General features: G+C 47.1%; 2 protein-coding genes across 14 annotated transcripts in view; one reads left to right on the forward strand and one right to left on the reverse strand.

Annotated features, from left to right (window-relative positions):
- The window catches only part of GNAL (G protein subunit alpha L), a 142,383-nt gene extending 132,806 nt beyond the window's left edge, over positions 1–9,577 (forward strand). The window contains 2 exon segments of the mRNA XM_047696999.1: positions 1,758–1,825; positions 5,620–9,577. Coding sequence (XP_047552955.1) covers positions 1,758–1,825; positions 5,620–5,766 — 215 coding nt within the window. The 3' untranslated portion in view covers positions 5,767–9,577.
- MPPE1 (metallophosphoesterase 1) overlaps positions 7,955–19,552 on the reverse strand; it is a 28,974-nt gene continuing 17,376 nt past the window's right edge. For 11 of the 13 annotated variants that reach the window (XM_047697011.1, XM_047697007.1, XM_047697008.1 and 8 more), the window contains 8 exons: positions 17,709–17,817; positions 13,550–13,653; positions 12,382–12,456; positions 10,822–10,930; positions 10,596–10,664; positions 10,379–10,501; positions 9,573–9,713; positions 7,955–8,606 (listed from right to left, as the gene is read on the reverse strand). In XM_047697011.1, the coding sequence (XP_047552967.1) occupies positions 8,424–8,606; positions 9,573–9,713; positions 10,379–10,501; positions 10,596–10,664; positions 10,822–10,930; positions 12,382–12,456; positions 13,550–13,653; positions 17,709–17,817 (913 nt within the window). In that variant the 3' untranslated portion in view covers positions 7,955–8,423. The remainder of the gene's footprint in view (positions 8,607–9,572; positions 9,714–10,378; positions 10,502–10,595; positions 10,665–10,821; positions 10,931–12,381; positions 12,457–13,549; positions 13,654–17,708; positions 17,818–19,552) is intronic. The other 2 variants (XM_047697012.1, XM_047697013.1) reach the window with 2 other exon arrangements.

The raw sequence follows: 19,552 nt of genomic DNA on the forward strand, positions 1-19,552 counted from the left end.
GTTTTGGTTGGGTCTGTCGTGAATTGGGCAGTGTGTCAGCCCTTTACATCGACCTTGACCCTCACTGTAACCTTAGGAATAACCCTTTCTGTTATTGGCATGCTTTCCTGTGGAAGTGAGCTAAGAGAGGGTGTCACTTGTTCAAGGTTAGTCAGGTAGAGCCTGCCAGGACAGGCAGCCTCTGAACCTTCAAGTCTAAGACCATGCTTTCAGCCACCACGTCTAACTCTCTTGTCCCCAGAGATGACTTTGGCCACCACCACCAGGGCAGTCAACCACCCGCTGGGTTCAGGGACTGGGTGGGAGCCTATCAGTGCTAAATCCCAGAAGGCCCCGAACCGGGCAGACCCCTTTCCCACTGCTGCTCCTCAGTTCATTTTGCTGCAAATAAATCCCTCTGGGCCACCTTGTAGGAGGGATTTATTTGTGGCAAAATGATACCACTTCTTAAAAATTTGAACCCCCAACTAGATAAAGCAGAACGAAAGGGACTGTCCTAGAAACTCAGGGAAACTCAGGTAAGACGTGAAGAAAATCCATGGTGATCCTTGCACTAACCTCGGCCACCCGGGGGGCCAGTCCCCTGTCTAAGAGAAGTCAGCAGAGCTGGGTGGACGTTGCCCTCTCAACCCTGGACTATGGCCTCCAGCGAGCCGGGCCTTCTTTCTTCTCCAGGTAGCCAGGCCCCCATGCCCCACACCCTGGACAGTCAACACTCAGGCGTCCACTGTGATGTGTTCTTCCTTCTTTCCCTCCTCTCCATCTTAGTCCTGGCCCTCGTTCGCCTCTTCTCAGCTCTGGTTCGCCTCTTCTCAGCTCTGGATCTGGTCAAGACGATGTCCTGCCTAGGCTCCCTTACACTGCTCACTCAACTTGCCAGAACATTCTCTGAATTTCTGCCAAAATCTTTCTGAAACACAACCACAGCCCTACTTCTGATCCCTACCAACATGGATTTAATCTCACCACAAGCTGAGGCCTGGCCAGGAAATATTACAAGCTGGGTTCCCCACCACAACCCTCCATGGCTCCTGTGCTCCTCTCCCTGCCCACTCCCTCCCCTCAGGGGGGCCCAAGCCCCGACCCAAGGCACCTGCCTGGGCCAAGCATGGCAGGTCTGCAGGTCAAGCCTGATTCCACACCTGTAGCCCTCCCCATCACCTGCTCATGTGAGTAATGATATAATCACTGTAGTTGCAACAGAGAAAGAAGAGAGTAATACAAACATGCAGTGAAGCCTAGATTCTAAGGAAAGTAGATTTCAGGGGTCACAGCAAATATCGAATGATCCCATGAATTCCAAATCTGCATGGGCGAATCAGGTCAGCTGATTTCGTAGAAGGGATCCAAATCCCGGAGTCGGTGGCAGGAACAGCGAATGGGAGGTCTTCCCTAAAACAAGGCTAAGGAAACAGAATGCAGACCAGATGAGCACAACCACTGCTAAAACCACAGGCTCTGGAACCTTCTTTCTCACCAGAGCTCTGAAGGGAATGGCAGCTGTGGCATTGGTCAGTGCCCAGTGGCGTGCTTTCGTTTTACTTGAGTGGGAGTCCTCCCCTACCACCAAAAACGAAACTTTTGTCAGAGCTAAAGGAGAGGAATAAAGTTACATTTTAGCTTTTTGCCTTCCTGCAGGCGCCTTTTAGTGCTATGAGTCTGCCGCAGCCCAACTTTGTGGTTCCTCCTCTATTTTCCCTAGAGTTGGATCTTTGTTTCATGCTATTTAAACTGAATTCCACTTGTCATTTTCACAGCAACACCAGATGCAGGAGAAGATCCCAAGGTGACCCGGGCTAAGTTCTTTATCCGAGACTTGTTTTTGGTAAGCTCTTTCGTTCTTTGTCTTCCTACCACCTTATTTATAGTGTTCTTTGCAATTTACATATTACCTACCCTTTCATGATCTCACTTAATCTCCCCCCCAAATTATGAGAGATGAGGGGAGGTGTTGCTTCCTCTCACCACTGAGCATACCGAGGTTCAGAGAGTTTGGACTTCTCACCTCAGGTCACACAGCTTCCAAGCAACAACAGGGAGCACTTCTCCCACTGTGCCCAAGGTCCCAGGGAATGACACGGAGACGAGCCATACTGTGTTCCTTTGCATTTTCTAAAACGAAAGAGACCTTTGACAGACCTCTCCCTTCATTCACCACTAGGAGGCTAATTCAGACATGCAGACAAATTCCAGTATCTCTCTCTTTTTTCAAACTTTTTATTTTGAGATGATTTCAAACTAACCTAAGAAGTAAAAGACTTCCCACAGTGGTACCCCGAAACAAACAATACATTATATGTTAATAAAATTAAAAAAAAAAAAGAAGTAAAAGACTTATACAATTAACTCCTGGATACTCTTCACCCAAAGTGACCAATTGGTAAAATTTTGCTGCATTTGCTTTATTCATCTATCTGTCCACCCATCCATCCATCCGTCCATCCATCCACAGTCTCTTGAATAACGTGCAGCATGTAACTGCTGGGAGTTTTTACTAGACTGAAAGTAGTAGATGCCACAACACCAAGGACATTTTCCCAGCAGTACCCGACAGCACTGGACACAGGGTCTACGTGCTTCCAGAGAGGCGGAAGTCCTCCCAGTCTGCAGGGGGTGGGGGTGGGGTGCTCCACATCGGGCCCCGCCTGACCCAGGGGAACCTCTTTCTCTATCCTCTTCCCACCACGGCCCCTTTGGGTGGCCTCCTGCCTCACATACTGAGTGTGAAAGTAAAAAGGAGAAGGAAATCCAGGCCCCAAAGTGAGTTCTGACGCACAGTGTTTCCCCCGGAGGTTAACAGATAGCACCGGGAAGGGTCCTGCGGTGAGGAAGTCGGGGAGATGCCGTGTAAATCAAGTGAGACCGGTCTCTCCGTTGTCAGAGCCTTTGCTGTGCCCGTGTGCTTGGTGAATCTCTTCAGGAAGGTGAATTTGTTTGTAGGGTATCACAGACTCCCTTTTTGAGGAACATCTTGCAAGACCATAAAATAGAAAAGCACATAGAGAGTGTCCCATAAAATGCTGTTCTGATGAGAACTGGAAGGTAACCAAGTGTGCACAGTAGCCATGTAAAGATTAGAAACAGGGCTCCCCCCTCCCAAAATGAATGGCCGTGCCACTACCATGGGGAGGTCGCGCAGAAATCTTTTCTTCTCTAATGATGGACGTAGTCTGGCTAGTGTACAGTTTGCAAGCCAGGAAAATAAAAGCCTAGGGGGTTAATGACTTTTTTTTTTTTTTATGGTGGAATTTGCCTGGGTCAGTGAGTCATCCGAAGAGTTTTGAGTTGGGAGCCCTGACCCCAGACTTCGAAGGAAGCAGGGCAGGCTGCAGACACGGTTGTTGATCTGTATTGAATCTGGACAGAGCAGGTGTAGGCAAAACAGTAACTTTGGCCATAAAAGGCCCTGAGACGGGATGGGGAATAAGGGCTGTACATGGAGAGGGAGAGGTAGATGGGGGGACCTGGCCTTGAGGAGGGAAAGGTGGGCTTGGGCAGAGAGGGGAAGGCATGATGAGAAGAGCCCCTCGGTGAGACAGGGCCACACGCTGTCTGAGCAGCCTCCTTACATGTCCTCCCGTGAGTAAGGCGCTGGCCACCAGGAGGCTTGTCCCAGTCAGGGTCACTTCCTCCCACAATGGGAAGGCCCAAATCATCTCCCCGTGGGAGGAACTCAGAGCCAAGAGAGAGCCAGGAGCCAGGAGGGAGGGAGGACTGGGTGGTCAGCCCCCAGTGTTCCCCCTATCATCTTCAGGTGGTCCTGTCCCTCAGACTGGAAACCACCCACAAGCCCACCATGCCCAGACTTGGGCCGGAGGGACCCTCAGGGCAGGCAGCACCAAACCTTTTAGAGCAGAAGGTTTCAAAGGTAGAGCGTGAGGTTGGTATCCTGTACCCTGTGTCTTGATGTTCTGGTATCTGGTAGAAGCCTGTGTGTTTTAACTGGGCTTCTCATCCTGGTATTTTATGAGCTCCCCTCCGTTTTACCTTGAACATCAACTCCCGCCAGTCAGGCAGAGTCTGTAATGGCCCAGCTTTCCTTGACAAGCTCATTTCTGTCATTTAAAATGAAAAGGTTTAGAAATGCTAGGAAACGGTTAGAGATAAGCCGACTGCAGCACGCTCTAGAGTGGCTCTGGCTTACGTTCTGTTGCCCAAGGCAGGGACAAGCCATCCCATTAGTACAGAAGGAAGCCTGTTTCTTACCCACTGCGTGCTTCCTCCCCAGGTGCCCGTCCCTCCCCTAGTGCTGCAGGGCTCCCTCTACCTAACCCGCACATTTCAGGGTCCATCGGTCTTGTAAAAGTTGTAATTGCTCAAGAGAAGCCTGACTATTGCTAAAAATAAGTCCTCCCAGAAGGACTTTCATAACCTGAGGAACATCGTTAGACAGCCCGGCTGGGGGTCTCAGCATCTCTCCAACAGCTGATTCCCAAGATGCTTTGCAGGAAGAGGGGTTGGGTTGGTGGGGAGGGACAAGGAGGATGTGCAGGGATCCCTGTGGGCACCTATGAAGAGAGCTCCACATGACCTCTGCGTTCCCCAGATGGGGCGACCATAACAAAGCACCACAGACTAGGGGCTTACCCAACATTTATTTTCTGACACTTCTGGAGGTTAGAAGTCGAGATCAGAGGGTCAACAGGATTGGTTTCTCCTGAGGCCTCGCTCCTTGGCTTATAGATGTTCACCTTCTCGTTGTATCTTCACCTGGCGTCTCCACATGGCCTTTCCTCTGTGTGTGTGTCCCAATCTCCTCTCTTCCTATGAGGATACCCGTTTTATGGGATTAGGGCCCGCCCACATGACCACTGTTTAACTTAAATTACTTCTTTAAAAAGAGATCCTGTCTCCAAATAGTCACACTCAGAGGTGCTGGGGATTAGGACATCAGCATATGGTGTGGGGAGGACACAGTTCAGCCCATGACAGGCTCTCTCCACATGTGCCCACTTAGTTTCTCAGTGCACTGGACATGTCACCCCACGATGTCCTTGTGAATCATGACCAGCCATGCTTTTTCTCCTCTGGGAGAAAAGCCATGAACCTCCCACAGAACCTCCCACTGCTCACTAGGGGACACCCCCAGAAACACTCAAGTTCTAGGTGGAGGAGGAGGCAGCATGACCAATGTGCGATCCGCCTGGAACCACTAGTCATATGTGGATATTTAAACTTAATCAAATTTAATGAAAAAAATCCATCTCTGTTGCATCAGCTAGTAACAGTGGCTCCCGTACTGACAAGGCGAATAGAGAATATTTCCATTATGCACAAAGTTCTGTTTGATAGCACTAGTTTAGGACTGACCTTCATTTCTGGAAAATTCTACCCTGATTTCTCTCAGTGGCCATCTTTTGAAGGTGTCTCCTATCCCAACTGAACCCTAAGTTTCTGTGGGCAGAGGTGTGAGTTTCTTTGAGTTTCCAGCAGTGCCTACAGCTAAGTGTTCCTGTGTCAAACACACCATAACCCCAGATCCTCTTAACTTTGGTCAAAGAGTTGCCTAAATCCTTCTCCAAGAACTAATGGGGTGGTGGTGCCAGTGTTCCCACGTACTCCATGGGCGTGGTAGCCAGGGCCCCACCGCACAGACAGCTTTTCTTTCTTTTTTTGCAGAGGATCAGCACAGCCACAGGGGATGGCAAACATTACTGCTACCCACACTTCACCTGCGCCGTGGACACCGAGAACATTCGCAGGGTGTTCAACGACTGCCGTGACATTATCCAGAGAATGCACCTCAAACAGTACGAACTCTTGTGAGGCAGCCCTGGCGGGGAGGAGGGAGGGGGCGCGTCTTCTCGCACCTTCTCTCTGCCCGCCTCGCCTCCCCTGGCCACCCTGCCAGGTGGAGCATTTACTCCAGCACTGTCACCCCCAAGCCATGGTCAAAAGTAGGCAGTTCCCAGTCTCATCCAGCTGCCGCCTGTCCTGTTCTGTGTTCGCTCCTGTGTGACCACCAAGCCTCTGGCTACCTCTGTTCCCCTCGGGTTTGGTTTGTAGCTTTCCTCTTCACTGAGCACAACCTTCCCCAGCGTCCCCACTTGTACCCATCTGTGTCACTGCAGACCACCGCTGTCACGCAGTGGGGTGCTGCAGTGAAGTCTGTCCGGGCGAGGGCCCCTCTTATTCATCCACTCAGTGCTTTATTGATTCAGCGGGAGCTTTATAAATGGGGGAGCAATGGCCATTTTTCCGAATTATCAAGCAAGGTTTGTAGAAGCAGGGGAACGATGCAGTCAGGTGGATAAGTGGCCTCCCTTTCGGAGCTGAGTCGGCCCAAGAGCGAGGCCAGACCTCAAGTCACAGAGTGGAGGGAAACCCTCTTTTCAGTCCTCTTTGAGTCGCTGCCGACCTCAGGCATTACATTGGACCTACTTGGAGCCTTTTACATTTAGGCAGAAAACCTACCACATCCACCGCTGTCCTGTCTCCAAATGATTCTCTAGACTTTGATTATGCTTGGACAAGAGTCTCCTTCCATACCTTGTTGTTGTTGTTGTTGTTGTTTTATGGCTGGTTTATTATAACTGTACAGACCACCAAATGTAATATTATTTTATATAACTCCTTCAAAAGTCCTTGTAGGTCCTTGTGCCTTGATTACGGCTCTATCTGTAAAGAAACCGTGTTTTTATCGTGAAGAGCTAAATGTCAGCATTACCTGCTGCTTGCTCTAAAAAAGAGAATGGTATCTGTAGGATTTAGACTATTTTATCAGGTTAGTACTTTTAAAAATATCCTTGATTAAATATATACACACACACACACATATAAATTATACACATGAATTAGTCACATCTTACCATTTTGTACCCACATCACAAGCTTCTTACAGAAACCAAGGATTTTTTTTTTCCTCCAAACAATGCCTTTTGAATTTTTGCAATTTAAAGACTTTTACAAGCCCTCTGAGTAGAAATAGGCCAAGCATTCCCTTAGTCGAAGCTTTTGAACCACCCACTTGACCAGTTTCTATTGTAAGCAAATAGCAAGAAGGAAACAGAGGGTGTCAGTGTCTGTGTCCAGTCTGAGAGTCAAAGGATGGCATCTCCATTTGCCCCTTGAAGAAGAAAGATTAAGAAACCTTTATTGGAAATGCAGAATCAAAAACCTATGGCTGCTTCTCACACAGGAAAGATTTGCAAATGCAGCCTTATAAGTTATAGTATGGTACAAGATCTAGAAAGCAAGAATTACTAGAGCAGTGATGCTTTACATGTTCTGTCCACAGCCACGCTTGGAGGGCAGTTTTCTTGGGTCCAATATAACCTGCAGAGATGTCCAAAGTTATATTTCAACAATACAGCCTCACTGACGTCACTTCATTTCCTTTTAGTCTTTAATATCTTAAAGTTTACTCTGGAAGGCAGCATTTTATAATCCTTTATAAATGCATCCAGATTTAAATTCAACTTTTCCAAGAAAGAGAGGATGACAACTTTCCAGATGATCTATCAGGGTAATAAACACATAATTTACGTCAGCGTCACTCAATTCTGCACCTCTCATCCTTGTTGCGTAAAACCCTGATCTGAAATGAGACACATAAAGTGGCAATTATTTTCTTTCCATTGCACTTTCAGCGTAGAACATGGAAGAACGCCAGAGCCACGCACCCCCCACGTGTGCCCAAAAAGCAAAGTTGTGTGCTCTTACATACATTATCCCTCAGCAGTCCCCCTGGGACTAAGCTTCCTATTCAGAGACAGAGCCAGGCTCACAGAAGACACACAGAAAGAACACATTTTATCTGGTGGAAAATTATCAAAACATATTTATTTTTAAATACCAAAAGCCACCACCCAGTCCTTTTGTTCAAGTCCCTTTGGATCATGGACGGGCATTACATTCAGATTTTAACAGCCTGGTCTGCTGGAGAGAAAATTAACCTTCTCTAAAAATCCGATTCCATGATTAGCACAGAAGTACAAAAGTCTACAAAAACATATTCCTGCTTGTGACATCTGTACTTTTATTATTTTAAGTGTACAGCTTTATCATATATAATAGGAGTTTGTGGACCACTTCGTAAGGGGACAGAAGCAAACCCAGTGTTTGTGCACACACAACCCCGAGTGTGTTCCCGGGCCACCGGCTCCATCCTGGGGAAGGTAGGACAGCCTAGTGCATGCAAGTGATGACTTTAATAGCTTTTACATATTGTACAGACACGATCTTTGATTATACATATATTTGATAAAATGAGACAAGACTTGTTGTAGAGTACACGTTCCATTTTTATAGCATGAGAACAGTACCATCAACTATTTATTCTGCAGGAATTTGCATCAGTGATTAACAGTTTCCGTGATGTGTATAAAGACCGCCTCCTCTGACCTCATCTCCCGTGAGCCCTGCCCAAGGTCCAGTTTCTTTGGCTTTGTTACTTATGACGAAATTAACAAGTCTCCTGCTCTTTACGTTGTCTTAAATTTTCTGAGCAGGTTCCAGCCCAAAAGGAAAGGTGAGGGTAGAAGTCTGGAGTGGACTAACAGGAGGACCGCCAGGAGCCCAGCTGCTACACAGTATGTGGCCAGAACGGTAGCCTCGTGAGGCAGGTAGCACTTGGCAAGGGCGTACTCTGTGGGCGTCATACTGCCCTGGAAAGGAAATGAGGAGGTTAATGCTGCAGCGAGAGCCCTCCCACATTGCCACACAACAGACTTAGACACAGTTGAGGCAAGGCAGCCATCTTGGTTGAGTCAGGTGAGGCCAGGAAGTAGCTCTCCTCCTGAGAGGAAGGGGCACAGCCTTGAGCCTCCACAAGCCACCACCCACCAACCAGAATCACTGGTGGAGACATGAAGGCAAGGCTCCCAGTGTGCTGAGTAGAGCTGAACCCTCCACTGAAACTAGCCCCTGGCACAGCAGGTCCCCCCCTATAATGCACTGGGCAACATGACAGAGATGCAAGACACATGGAGATTTTACATCAGTGGGCACTGAGAAACAAGGACTACAAGGCCATTTCTCATGCCACTTCTGCTAAATTAAGCAACCTGTTACCCAGAAATGCATGGGTCGGGGGCACCTCAGTGGGCTTTTCTTTTAAGCGTTTTTGCGGTGTGGACTGACACTGAGGAGTGGTCTCATTCACTTTGAACTTGAAAACATGAGGGTTTCCCCATCTTTTCATGAAGTAAAAGTAGCCACTAATTGAAATGACATGTCAAGTGCACTAGCCAGAGCTATAGCATTCTCCTGACTTAAGACAAGATGATGGCGTCTGGCCAATGAAGACAGGCTCCGGTTTCCTTTGAAAATTAGACACACAGAGCCTCTTATCTGAGGACCATACCAGGTCCATGGGGTTGACGCGTTCTGAAGGATGCCCAGCCCCCACCCCACCCCTTCCAGGGCCATGCAGCGCTCACGTGTCCCCAGAGAGGCACGAGGCACGGGGAAAGGGGTCTGTGAATCAAACCAAGTGCACATGGGGAGGAGGGCAAGTTTGTATTCACAGCGTTTGTATGTTTTTACAGATTGCAGCAATTAAATAGTTGATTACTGTGTTGATTTCAATACTTCTATGCGAGCGTTCAGATGAAAATAAATGTTCACATTACCATGATGAAGCTGGGGTTGTTTCTGTTCCTCCAACTGAAAGAGGGCACGCTGATCTCGGGGATTCCCGCCCCGTGGAGCACCTCGCAGGCACTGTGCGTGTGGCCACTCAGGATGAGACGTGGCCGCAGCCACCAAAGTAGCTACCACACCCGGTGGGACAGGGGAACACAGCCAACAGGTGGTCAGTGCCTGCACAGAGTCCCCTCAGGGCCCAGCAACTGGCCACTCACTTATTTCATGAAGCTAAATATAAAATCCCTACTTCGTCAGGGGCTTTATCTTTTCTTTAACATCCTTTGGTTGGCTGAGACCCTATCAAAAAGTAAGCTCAGGCTTTTAGGGAGACTCTGTCCTCCTTCTCTCAGATTTTATATTTTTACAAATATTTTTATAAATTTATTTTATATTTCTATTGTATGATATAGTATGTCATCCACTATACAAATATGTGTTTCTATAATATAAATATAGTTATAAACATATAAGTAAGCTCATCTGAATGAAGTGCCCCAAAATTAACTCTTAAATTCCATTCACATTTTCAAACACATTTAAGTTGATGAACAAAAACTCGGACTAAAGAATAGCTGAGGATATTATTACTCACTTGATATTAGGAAACAGAATTACTGGGGGCAGAGGAGGAACCAAAGGAGGACATGAAAACCTGAGCCCGCATCCCTTTAACCCCCCACTCCCACCCCCCAATGCCCCACTCCCCCACCCCGCCTCCAAGTGTGCCAATGGCTGTCCATGGCGGTCCGTCAGTCCCGTGGGTGGGTGGGCATCCCGCTCCCCCGCAAACCTGCTGAGAGGCCTCCCGGGAAAGCACGTCGTACCGCTCCTTAAAGGGGATGCCCCGCTCTTCCAGAGGCGCAGCGTCCTCCCCAGAACAATTAGCATCGCTCCTCCGGTAAAGCGGGAAATGCTGCCCAGATATTAGAGAGTCAGATGTGAGCAGGGGGGGGCCCGGCCGTTTTGGGCCAGATACGGGGAGACAGAACCGCGCGGTCCCCGCTCACCTGCAGGAGCACCGGGGCGGACGCGGGCAGCAGCGGCACATCTCGGCAGGGGCCGGAGCCACGTTCCTGCTGGTGAGAAATCGGTTACTCTGGCAGAGCCGGCGTCCCCGAGCCCCGAGTGGTAGGAAAGGAAGAGGGAGCTGAGCGATGCAGGAAATACCAGGTGCAGCGACCGCCCCGTAGAAGATGCCAGAACAGAAGCCCCTGTGCCTTCGGGTGCTCCTACCTCACGGGAGCAATTCAGTTGGTGAGAAATTTCTAGGAGTTCAGCTTCCGCTTTGGAGCAGATGTGGCAGCCGTCCCCTTCCAGGGCAACGCTGTTGACCATCACGAAACTGAGGCAGAGGGAGCAAGCGGACGGTCAGAGCCCCTGGGCTTCCCGTGTCCGGACTCTGGCAGTTCTGCTCCCATGACACAAAAGCTGAGGGGCCACAGTGTGAAGAAACCCATCCCAGAGCGGCCTGAAGCCTCAACTCGACTAACCTGTTTTAGGTTCGAGTTGATACTAAGAAGGCACCAGAGCATTATACTGGGAGGGGAGACTAAGACACAGTCAAAGGAGTTTGAACCTTGAATGCGTGAGAAATCCCTGAACAGTGAAGCACAGGCAATCTTCACTAACATCTGTACACACAGCAGACAGGGCGAGGCGGGGCAGGGAGGGGGTGTGCTGGCCAGAGCTAACGGGTGCAGATCACCCCAAACCAGGATGCTGGTAAAGCCAGGGACGGCTGCCCTCTACAAACCACTTTACCTAGATCTGTACAGACTACGGTTAAACAGGCTTTTGTTTCCGACACACATATCAGCTGGGCCTGAAGAAGGCACCTGTCAGTAAATACTGCTTGAAATTTAAAGAATCTTAGCGATGGGGAGCTAACTAAACGATCTGAAATACGATCAGTGGGTTTCAAGTTTCTTAAACTCTATGCCTAAGGAAAAAGAACTGAAACTGTGCCCAGTCTTCATAGGACTCAGGAAAGGAAGCTGCTAGAGACTCAGTACTACAGTTAAAGGGAGGGAAGGAGTGAGCATTGGTGGAGAACCCTTGACCTGTTTCTGGGAGTGTCACAGGTCATCTCTTGTGACGGACCCAGTAAGCTGCCATGGCCAAAGCCATGAGCGCTGGACACCCACAGGGGCCATGATCGAAAGAGGAAGAGTCTTCCTCTCCCATCTCTTCTCCCTCCAGTAGGTCTGCAACCAGAACAACATGTACAGTCTTATCCACCACCCTGGGAATACACACCCAGACATGACAGGGCCTGGGGATGGCATGAGAATGGCCACACAGAGGGGGAGCTCACTGTCTAAGGAAAGGGTGGGGAGGATTTGGTCTACAAATCAAGGCTGATGGGACGGGAGTTGGGGTGGTACACAGCTAAAGGACAGTGAACATACCCACCCCCAAATCCTGGGACAGCATACCCACGAGGGCATCCTTTATAAAGGAAAAGAAGTACATTTTGAACAAATAAAAATAAGATCCTTTACAGAGTAGGTTGATGAATGTTCTAGCACCCAGAGACATGGCAGGCAGGAAGGGAATGCCCTCAGTGGCCAGGCAAAGTCATCAACTGGCCAGTCCACTTGCAGCTTGTTAAGGAACACCGGGCTGGTGACCCCGATGGTGACCATCAGGGAGGGAGGAGGCCTGCGGTGCCTTCATCTGAAATGGTACAGCAGGCCACACAGAGCCCAACTCCAACCCAGGACAATGGCTCCCTTAGAAAAAGAAGTCCAAAGGAAGGAGAGGGCTTCCTAAGAATTCACAAATAATACTCACTTCGTTCCCTTCCAAGAAAACAGCCTTTTGGGGTTGAAAACTTTCTCAAATCGTTTTATTTTGTATGTGCTCATCCTAGATTCAATTGTAAAAAAAAGCATATTTCAGAGCAAGCCATTTTAGGACCTCTTAAGAGTTAGCATAAACACAGGAAATAACTCGGGATCTGAGTGTTGGACTAGCCTTGGGAGGTGAGGGCTCCAGCTGGCCCAGGCTGTCAGAGGCAAACCCTCCACCACTGAGTGACCACAAGCACTGGGGCAAGTGACTTTAGTCCCCAGAGTCTCAGTTTCCTCACTGGCACAATGGTAAAGTGCTTAGCCCTGATGTTTATAGCAAGATTATCCACAACAGCTAGACTACGGAAAGAGTCCATCGACTAACGAATAGATAAGAGGTGGTCTATAGCCATGGAATATTACTCAGCCATCAAAAAAATATGAACTCTTGCCATCTGCAATGACGCAGATGAAGCTAGCAAAATAAGAGAAAGACAAATACCATATGATTTTACTCATATGTGGAATTTAGGAAACAAAACAGATGAACATAGAGGAAAGGAGAAAGGAGAGAGAGAGGGAAGCAAACCCTAAGAGACTCTTCAATAGAGAACAAACTGAGGGTTGCTGGAGGGAGGTGGGTGGGGGATCGGCTAGATGGAGGATGGGGATTAAGGAAGACCCTTGTGATGATAAGCATTGGCGATATACGTAAGTGATGAATCACTAAATTCTATTCCTGAAACCAGTATTACACCATAGGTTAACTAACTAGAATTTAAATAAAAATTTGGAGGAAAAAATAATACAATACTTAAAACTGACTGACACATTGTAAGCACTATGTAAAATACTATTTACAAAAGTTGAAATGGTCTTGTTTTCTGAGTCCCAAAGAAAATAATTGGTCATTAATTGTAAGCTTCAAGTTCATCACCCAAGGGCACAGACAAATCATTTATTCAACAGAGATTCATTAAAGGTGTACATTGTGCCAAGACAAAAATCTTCACCCTGTGGAGTTCATGCTCCTAGGGCTTCCATCTTTCAAGAACAACAAATGTCTGCCGCCTCCCCCAGCACCAATAAGGCTCTCACCTGAATGGTGGCAGGTTTAAAGCTCTAGTTAACGAAGCTCTTGGGGGGCAATGCTTCACTGAACAACTTACTGATAGTGGAAGCCAATGTCATGGTTGCCAGCAACCACCTTCAGCTGCACATGACGTGGGTGTCTGAATATTTTCCGAAATCGCTGCACATCATCTGCCCAGGCCTATGGGGAAAACAGATCACTGCTGAGACCCAGAGAACCTCTCTTCCCTGTGGCAAAAAAAAAAAAAAAAAAAAAATGCTCCCTATTCTGATGATGAGACATTAAATTCCCCCTCCAAATCAGATGCCCAGAGAGTTAATGTAGAACTTAGAATGTCTTTTTTTTTTAACTTTTTAAAATAGATTTTATTTATTTATTTGAAAGAGAGAATGAGAGAGAGAGACCACAAGATGAGGGAGGAGGGTCAGAGGGAGAAGCAGACTCCCTGCTGAGCAGGGAGCCCAACAGGACTCCATCCTGGGTCTCTAGGATTACAACCTGAGGCGAAGGTAGTCACTTAACCAACTGAGACACCCAGATGCCCTAGAACTTAATTTCTAATTCTATGTCATACTGCATTTTCTAAGACTTAATATTTCAATGATTTAATTTGATGCCAGCTTTTAATTAAATGGTATTCCCCCATATTAAAACATTAGATGGCAATTATATACCCATTATTTTAAGATCCCCTAAAAAGATCCCCTGAAGTCCATGCATGGACCCCAGGTTAATAATCACTCCAGACTGGGACACACTGTGAAAACAGGCTTGTAGAAAATGTCCAGTAAATTCACGTGTCTCAACCAAAACAAAGATGAGCACATCCCTCATTTTATCATTTCCCTGTGGCTACCACTGTGGGAATGAGAACAGATAGAATGTAGAGGAAAGAAAGACAAAATCCAACAAATATTTTAACATTATTCGGACATTTACTTTAACTATTAAAGCTTGAGAATTACGTTTGTATCATTCTGGCTCTTATTAAGTTGAAAAACATCAACTGGACAGACACAGGAAAGACAATACGGAGTTGGAGAGTAATCAACTTTATCCTAAGAGTTTTAAGTAAGGCCCAAACCAGAGAAACATGCTGGAGAGAAAGTTCTTCAATACATTTACAAAGGCTTCACTTCAACAGATAATATTTAAAGTTAAGATAAGATAAAAGCAGAATAACATAAAATTAGAAAAACAAAAACAGGGGTGCTGGGTGGCTCAGTCAGTTAAGATCTGCCTTCCGCCCAGGTCAGGATCTCAGGCTCCTGGGATTGAGCCCCGTGTCAGGCTTCCTGCTCAGTGCAGGCCTACTTCTCCTTTTCCCTCTGCCCCTCCACCCCCACTTGTGATTTCTCTCTCTCGCTCTCTTTCTCTCTCTCTCTCAAATAAATAAATAAAAACTTTAAAAAAAAAAAAGAAAAACATAAAAACATAAAATGCTACCCTCAATTTGTAAAAGCAGCATATACATCCAACGTCATTTTATAACTAGTTGCTTGTTACATATACTATTTCCATTATCTCATATTTAATTATGAGACCCTATAAACAGTGGCTTGTCTTTTTTTTTAAGATTTTATTTATTTATCTGACACAGAGAGAGCAGAAGCAGGGGGAGCGGTACGCAGAGGGAAAGAAAGAAACAGGCTCCCGGCTAAGCAGAGAGCCTGGTGAGGCACTCAATCCCAGGACCCTGGGATCATGACCTGCGCTAAAAAAAGACACTTAACTGACTAAGTCACCCAGGCACTCCAAACAGTGGGTTTCTAATCAGATCTGGACCAAGACTTTCTTTGTAAAGCTTTTGGATTATCCTGGGAAATGATAATGGCTGTTTAAAAAATCTCCATCCCCAGTGCAAACTGGTACAGCCACTCTGGGAAACAGTATGGAGGTTCAGTTAAAAACAGAGCTACCCTACCACCCAGCAACTGCATTACTAGGTATTTACCCAGAGGATACAGACACAGTAATTCGAAGGCGTACCTGCACCCCAATGTTTATAGCAGCAATGTCCACATATAATAGCCAAACTATGGAAAAAGCCCAGATGTCCAATGACAGGGGCACCTGCACCCCAATGTTTATAGCAGCAATGTCCACATATAGTAGCCAAACTATGGAAAAAGCCCAGATGTCCAATGACAGGGGATTGGATAAAGATGGGGTACGTACACATATAAACACAATGGAATAGTCCTCCATCATCAGAAAGAATGAAATCTTGCCATTCGCAACAATATGGATGAACTAGAGGGTATTATGCTGAGCAAAATAAGTCAGTCAGAGAAAGACAAATAACCACATGACTTCACTCATATGCGAATTTAAGAAATAAAACAGAGGATCATAACAGAAGGGAAGGAAAAATAAGATGAAAACAGAGAAGGAAACAAACCATAAGAAAACTCTTAACTCTAGGAAACAAACTGAGGGCTGCCGGACGGGACGGGGGGGTGGAGGGCATGGGGTTAACTGGGTGATGGACATTAAGGACGGCATGTGATGCAACGAGCACGGGGTGTTACATGCAACTGATGAATCACTGACCTCTACTGATGAAACTAGTAATATACTCTATGTTAATTACATCGAGTTTAAGTTAAAAAAAATATTTTTTAGGGGCGCCTGGGTGGCTCAGTGGGTTAAGCCGCTGCCTTCGGCTCAGGTCATGATCCCAGGGTCCTGGGATAGAGTCCCGCATCGGGCTCGCTGCTCAACAGGAAGCCTGCTTCCCTTCCTCTCTCTCTGCCTGCCTCTCTGCCTACTTGTGATCTCTCTCTGTCAAATAAATAAATAAAATCTTTAAAAAAAAAATATTTTTTAAATATCCCACCCCACAAAAATACCTTCTAAAACCATTTATGACCAAACATTTTCATAAGCAGCAAAACAGCTTTTTTCTATTTTCCATTAATTCCAGGAATACAGTAAGTAAAATACTGGACAGCTAAGGTGAGAACAGCCCTTCTCTTTAGTTATAGAAAGGGTTATGTCACCTCAACGCCCAGATGGAGGCCCCTGAAGGCACAAGAACCTCACACCAAGTCCCTGAGACTCCTTCTGCTAAGAGGAGGGGCGCCTGGATGGTGCAGCCGATTAAACATACAAATCTTGATTTCAGCTTAGGTCATGATCTCAGAGTTGTGAGATCGAGCCCCATGTTGGGCTCTGCACTCTGCACAGAGTCTGCTTGAGTTCCTCTCTCCCTCTCCATCCGTTCCTCCCCGAACTCACTCACTCGCTAATAAATTTAAATTTTTTTTTAAAAAAATTTAAGAAAAAGAGGGTAGCAGTCACATTTATAGCACAATTCTCATAATTTCATGGCTAAGTAATCCAGTGTAAAGTCAAATTACATTTCAATATGTATTTTATAATTTTGGTGACAAGCGAATTTACACACCCTGCCTCTTTTTCCCTTTCCCGAGAGGCTCATGGCAATGTGCATTCCAGCAAAGCGAGTTCTGACTAATCTACCTGTTTCCTATGTAAACAGATACAGTTGACAGTCAAACAAGTTTGAACTGCGTATGTCAGGTTATACATGGACTTGTTTTTTTATAAAGACAGTACAGTACTGTAAACGTATTTTCTCTTCCCTACGATTTTCTTAGCAACATTTTCTTTTCTCTAGCTGACTTTATCCTAAGATTACAGAATAGAATACACGTAACATGTAACATACACGCTGACTGTGTTATCAGCAAGGCTTCCAGTCCACAGTGGGCTACTGGTAGTTAAGTTTTGGGAGAATCCAAAGGTATACACAGATTTTTGACTGCATAAGGTCGGCGTCCCTAACCCAGCATGGTGCAAGCGTCAACTATCTATGCTTAGCCAGCCTAACTCAAGACTGGCAGGAGATACGGATCCTAACAATCATCAAGATAGACTACACGTGGGGCACCTGGGTGGCTCAGTAGGTTAAAGCCTCTGCCTTCAGCTCGGGTCCTGGGATCGAACCCCACATCGGGCTCTCTGCTCAGCAGAAGCCTGCTTCTCCCTTTCTCTCTCTCTCCCTACTTGTGATCTCTGTCTGTCAAATAAATAAATAAAATCTTAGAAAAAAAAAGAATAAAATTAAAAAAAAAAAAAGATAGACTACACGTGTTTAATGTTGGTGCTGAGCAAAACCCCCAACCCTCCCAGATACTGCTTCATGGATTTTCTGGGCTCCCTGCCCTGGACCCTCAAAGGAGGATTAGGGTGGCTGGATCACGGGGTCCTACCTGGGGGGAACTCCACTTCCCTTCATCAAAGACGTCCCCTAGAATGAAGACAACTTCAGGCTGCAACAACCACAGAGCCGTCTGGAAAGCTCTCTCCATTTGCCATTCCCTAAGGTCAACAGAGAAAAGCACAGCATCAGTCTCTTTCTTATGTGGGGCCTAGATCTGTCTTACGGGCCATTTAAAAAGTCAACCAAATGGTCCCATTCTCCTTCTACAGCCTCACCCCTGCATTCCCTTTCCACGCTAGCAAGGGTCAGAGTCCACGTGTGATTCAGTGTGGGAAATAAAGGGTCTGAGGGAGAGTCGGGCTGCCCCACCCACGCATCTTAAAAGCTGACTTCCCCCCATGTGGCACCCACAGATCAGACGCCACACTGCACCCCAGAAGCCATCCCTCAGTCATAACAAGCCCCAAAGGTCAGGGAGAGCTCAACGAAGGTTCCAAAGACACTCAGTGTAGACTAAGTTGATGCACCCTAGAGAGGAGAGGATAGCATCTGCCTCAACTTCCACTTCTTGAAGGACCTCAACTTCCTGTCTGCCTTCAGAACTGGGGGAAGATAATGGGAGAATCAAACTAGCCAATACCAAGACTGTAAACCCTGCAGACTTCAGATATCCAAGACATCACCCCGTAGGTAAGACAAGTGAATGAAAAGAGCCTGGGGGGAGCTTGGGTGGCTCAGTGCGTTAAGCATCTGCCTTTGGCTCAGGTCATGATCCCAGGGTCCTGGGATCGAGCCCCACATTTGGCTCCCTAGTTCAGTGGGGAGTCTCCTTCTCCCTCTGCCCCACCTTCCCCCCTCAGCTCGTGCTCTCTCTCACTCACTCTTTCTCTCAGATAAATAAAATCTTAATTAAAAAAAAAAAAAAGCCTGTGCTCTTGAACCTAACAGGCAATGGCTTAACCCCCCCAGCTCCACCCATGACCCCCTGTACGGCCTTGAGAACGTCACCCACTCCCTCTGATTCCTATTCTTCATTGGTGAGCAGGAATTGTAAAACCTTCTCCCACAGGGCAGTTAGTAGGAGTTCAAACGTCCACGCTTTCTCGAACCACCCTCCCCTCTCCCTGACCGACTCTGACCCGTCTCATTCTCCTAAGGATCCCAACTCTTCCCTCCTTTTTAAGGCATCATCCCAGCTGTTTCTCCCCTACCAAAGGGGACTGTGACATCCCAGGGCACAAATAGGAAAAGGTAACTTGAGGTCAGCGAGGACCATGCAGGCCCCGTGTAAACCGCTTGCTGCACGTGCACACCTTCACTCAAGATACCCCCAAAATTCAGTGCTGTTCTTCTTGATGAATGTAATTCACCCTGGAGAAGAAAGATCTAGAAACAGCAGCAACAACGGGCGGGGAAGAAAGCTCAACTGCTAAGGCCCAAATGGAAGCAAAGGAAGTCTCACCCTGGCCCTTATTTCATGCCTCCTGTGGTTTACAACTCTTGAGTACAGAAGGACGGCAGCCCCTCCAGCTTTCCTTTTTCTGTCTTGCCTTCTCCTCTCACCCCTGGGGACATTTCACCTCTTCCTCCTCCCACTCAGCATAAGGTTCATCCAAATCCAGACTACTCCAAGGGTATTCCTGCTCGCAAGGATAAAGACCTGTTTAGAGATGACGAGGAAAAGGGGTCAAGGAGGGGAGTCTGAGGGGCAAGAAGAGAGCTCTGCTGCCATGATGGCTGAAAGCCCCATCAGTCACCTTCTGGTGGCCATAACTCGTAATAGCCAAAAGGTAGACGTATCCATCCACAGAGGAACGGAGAAACAAAACATGGTCTAAATACACAACATAATTATCCCTCCGCCTTAAAAAGGAAGGAAATGCTGCCACATGC

Source organism: Lutra lutra, chromosome 12 (genome assembly GCF_902655055.1).
Source record: "Lutra lutra chromosome 12, mLutLut1.2, whole genome shotgun sequence".
In the NCBI taxonomy this organism is placed as follows: Eukaryota; Metazoa; Chordata; class Mammalia; order Carnivora; family Mustelidae; genus Lutra; species Lutra lutra.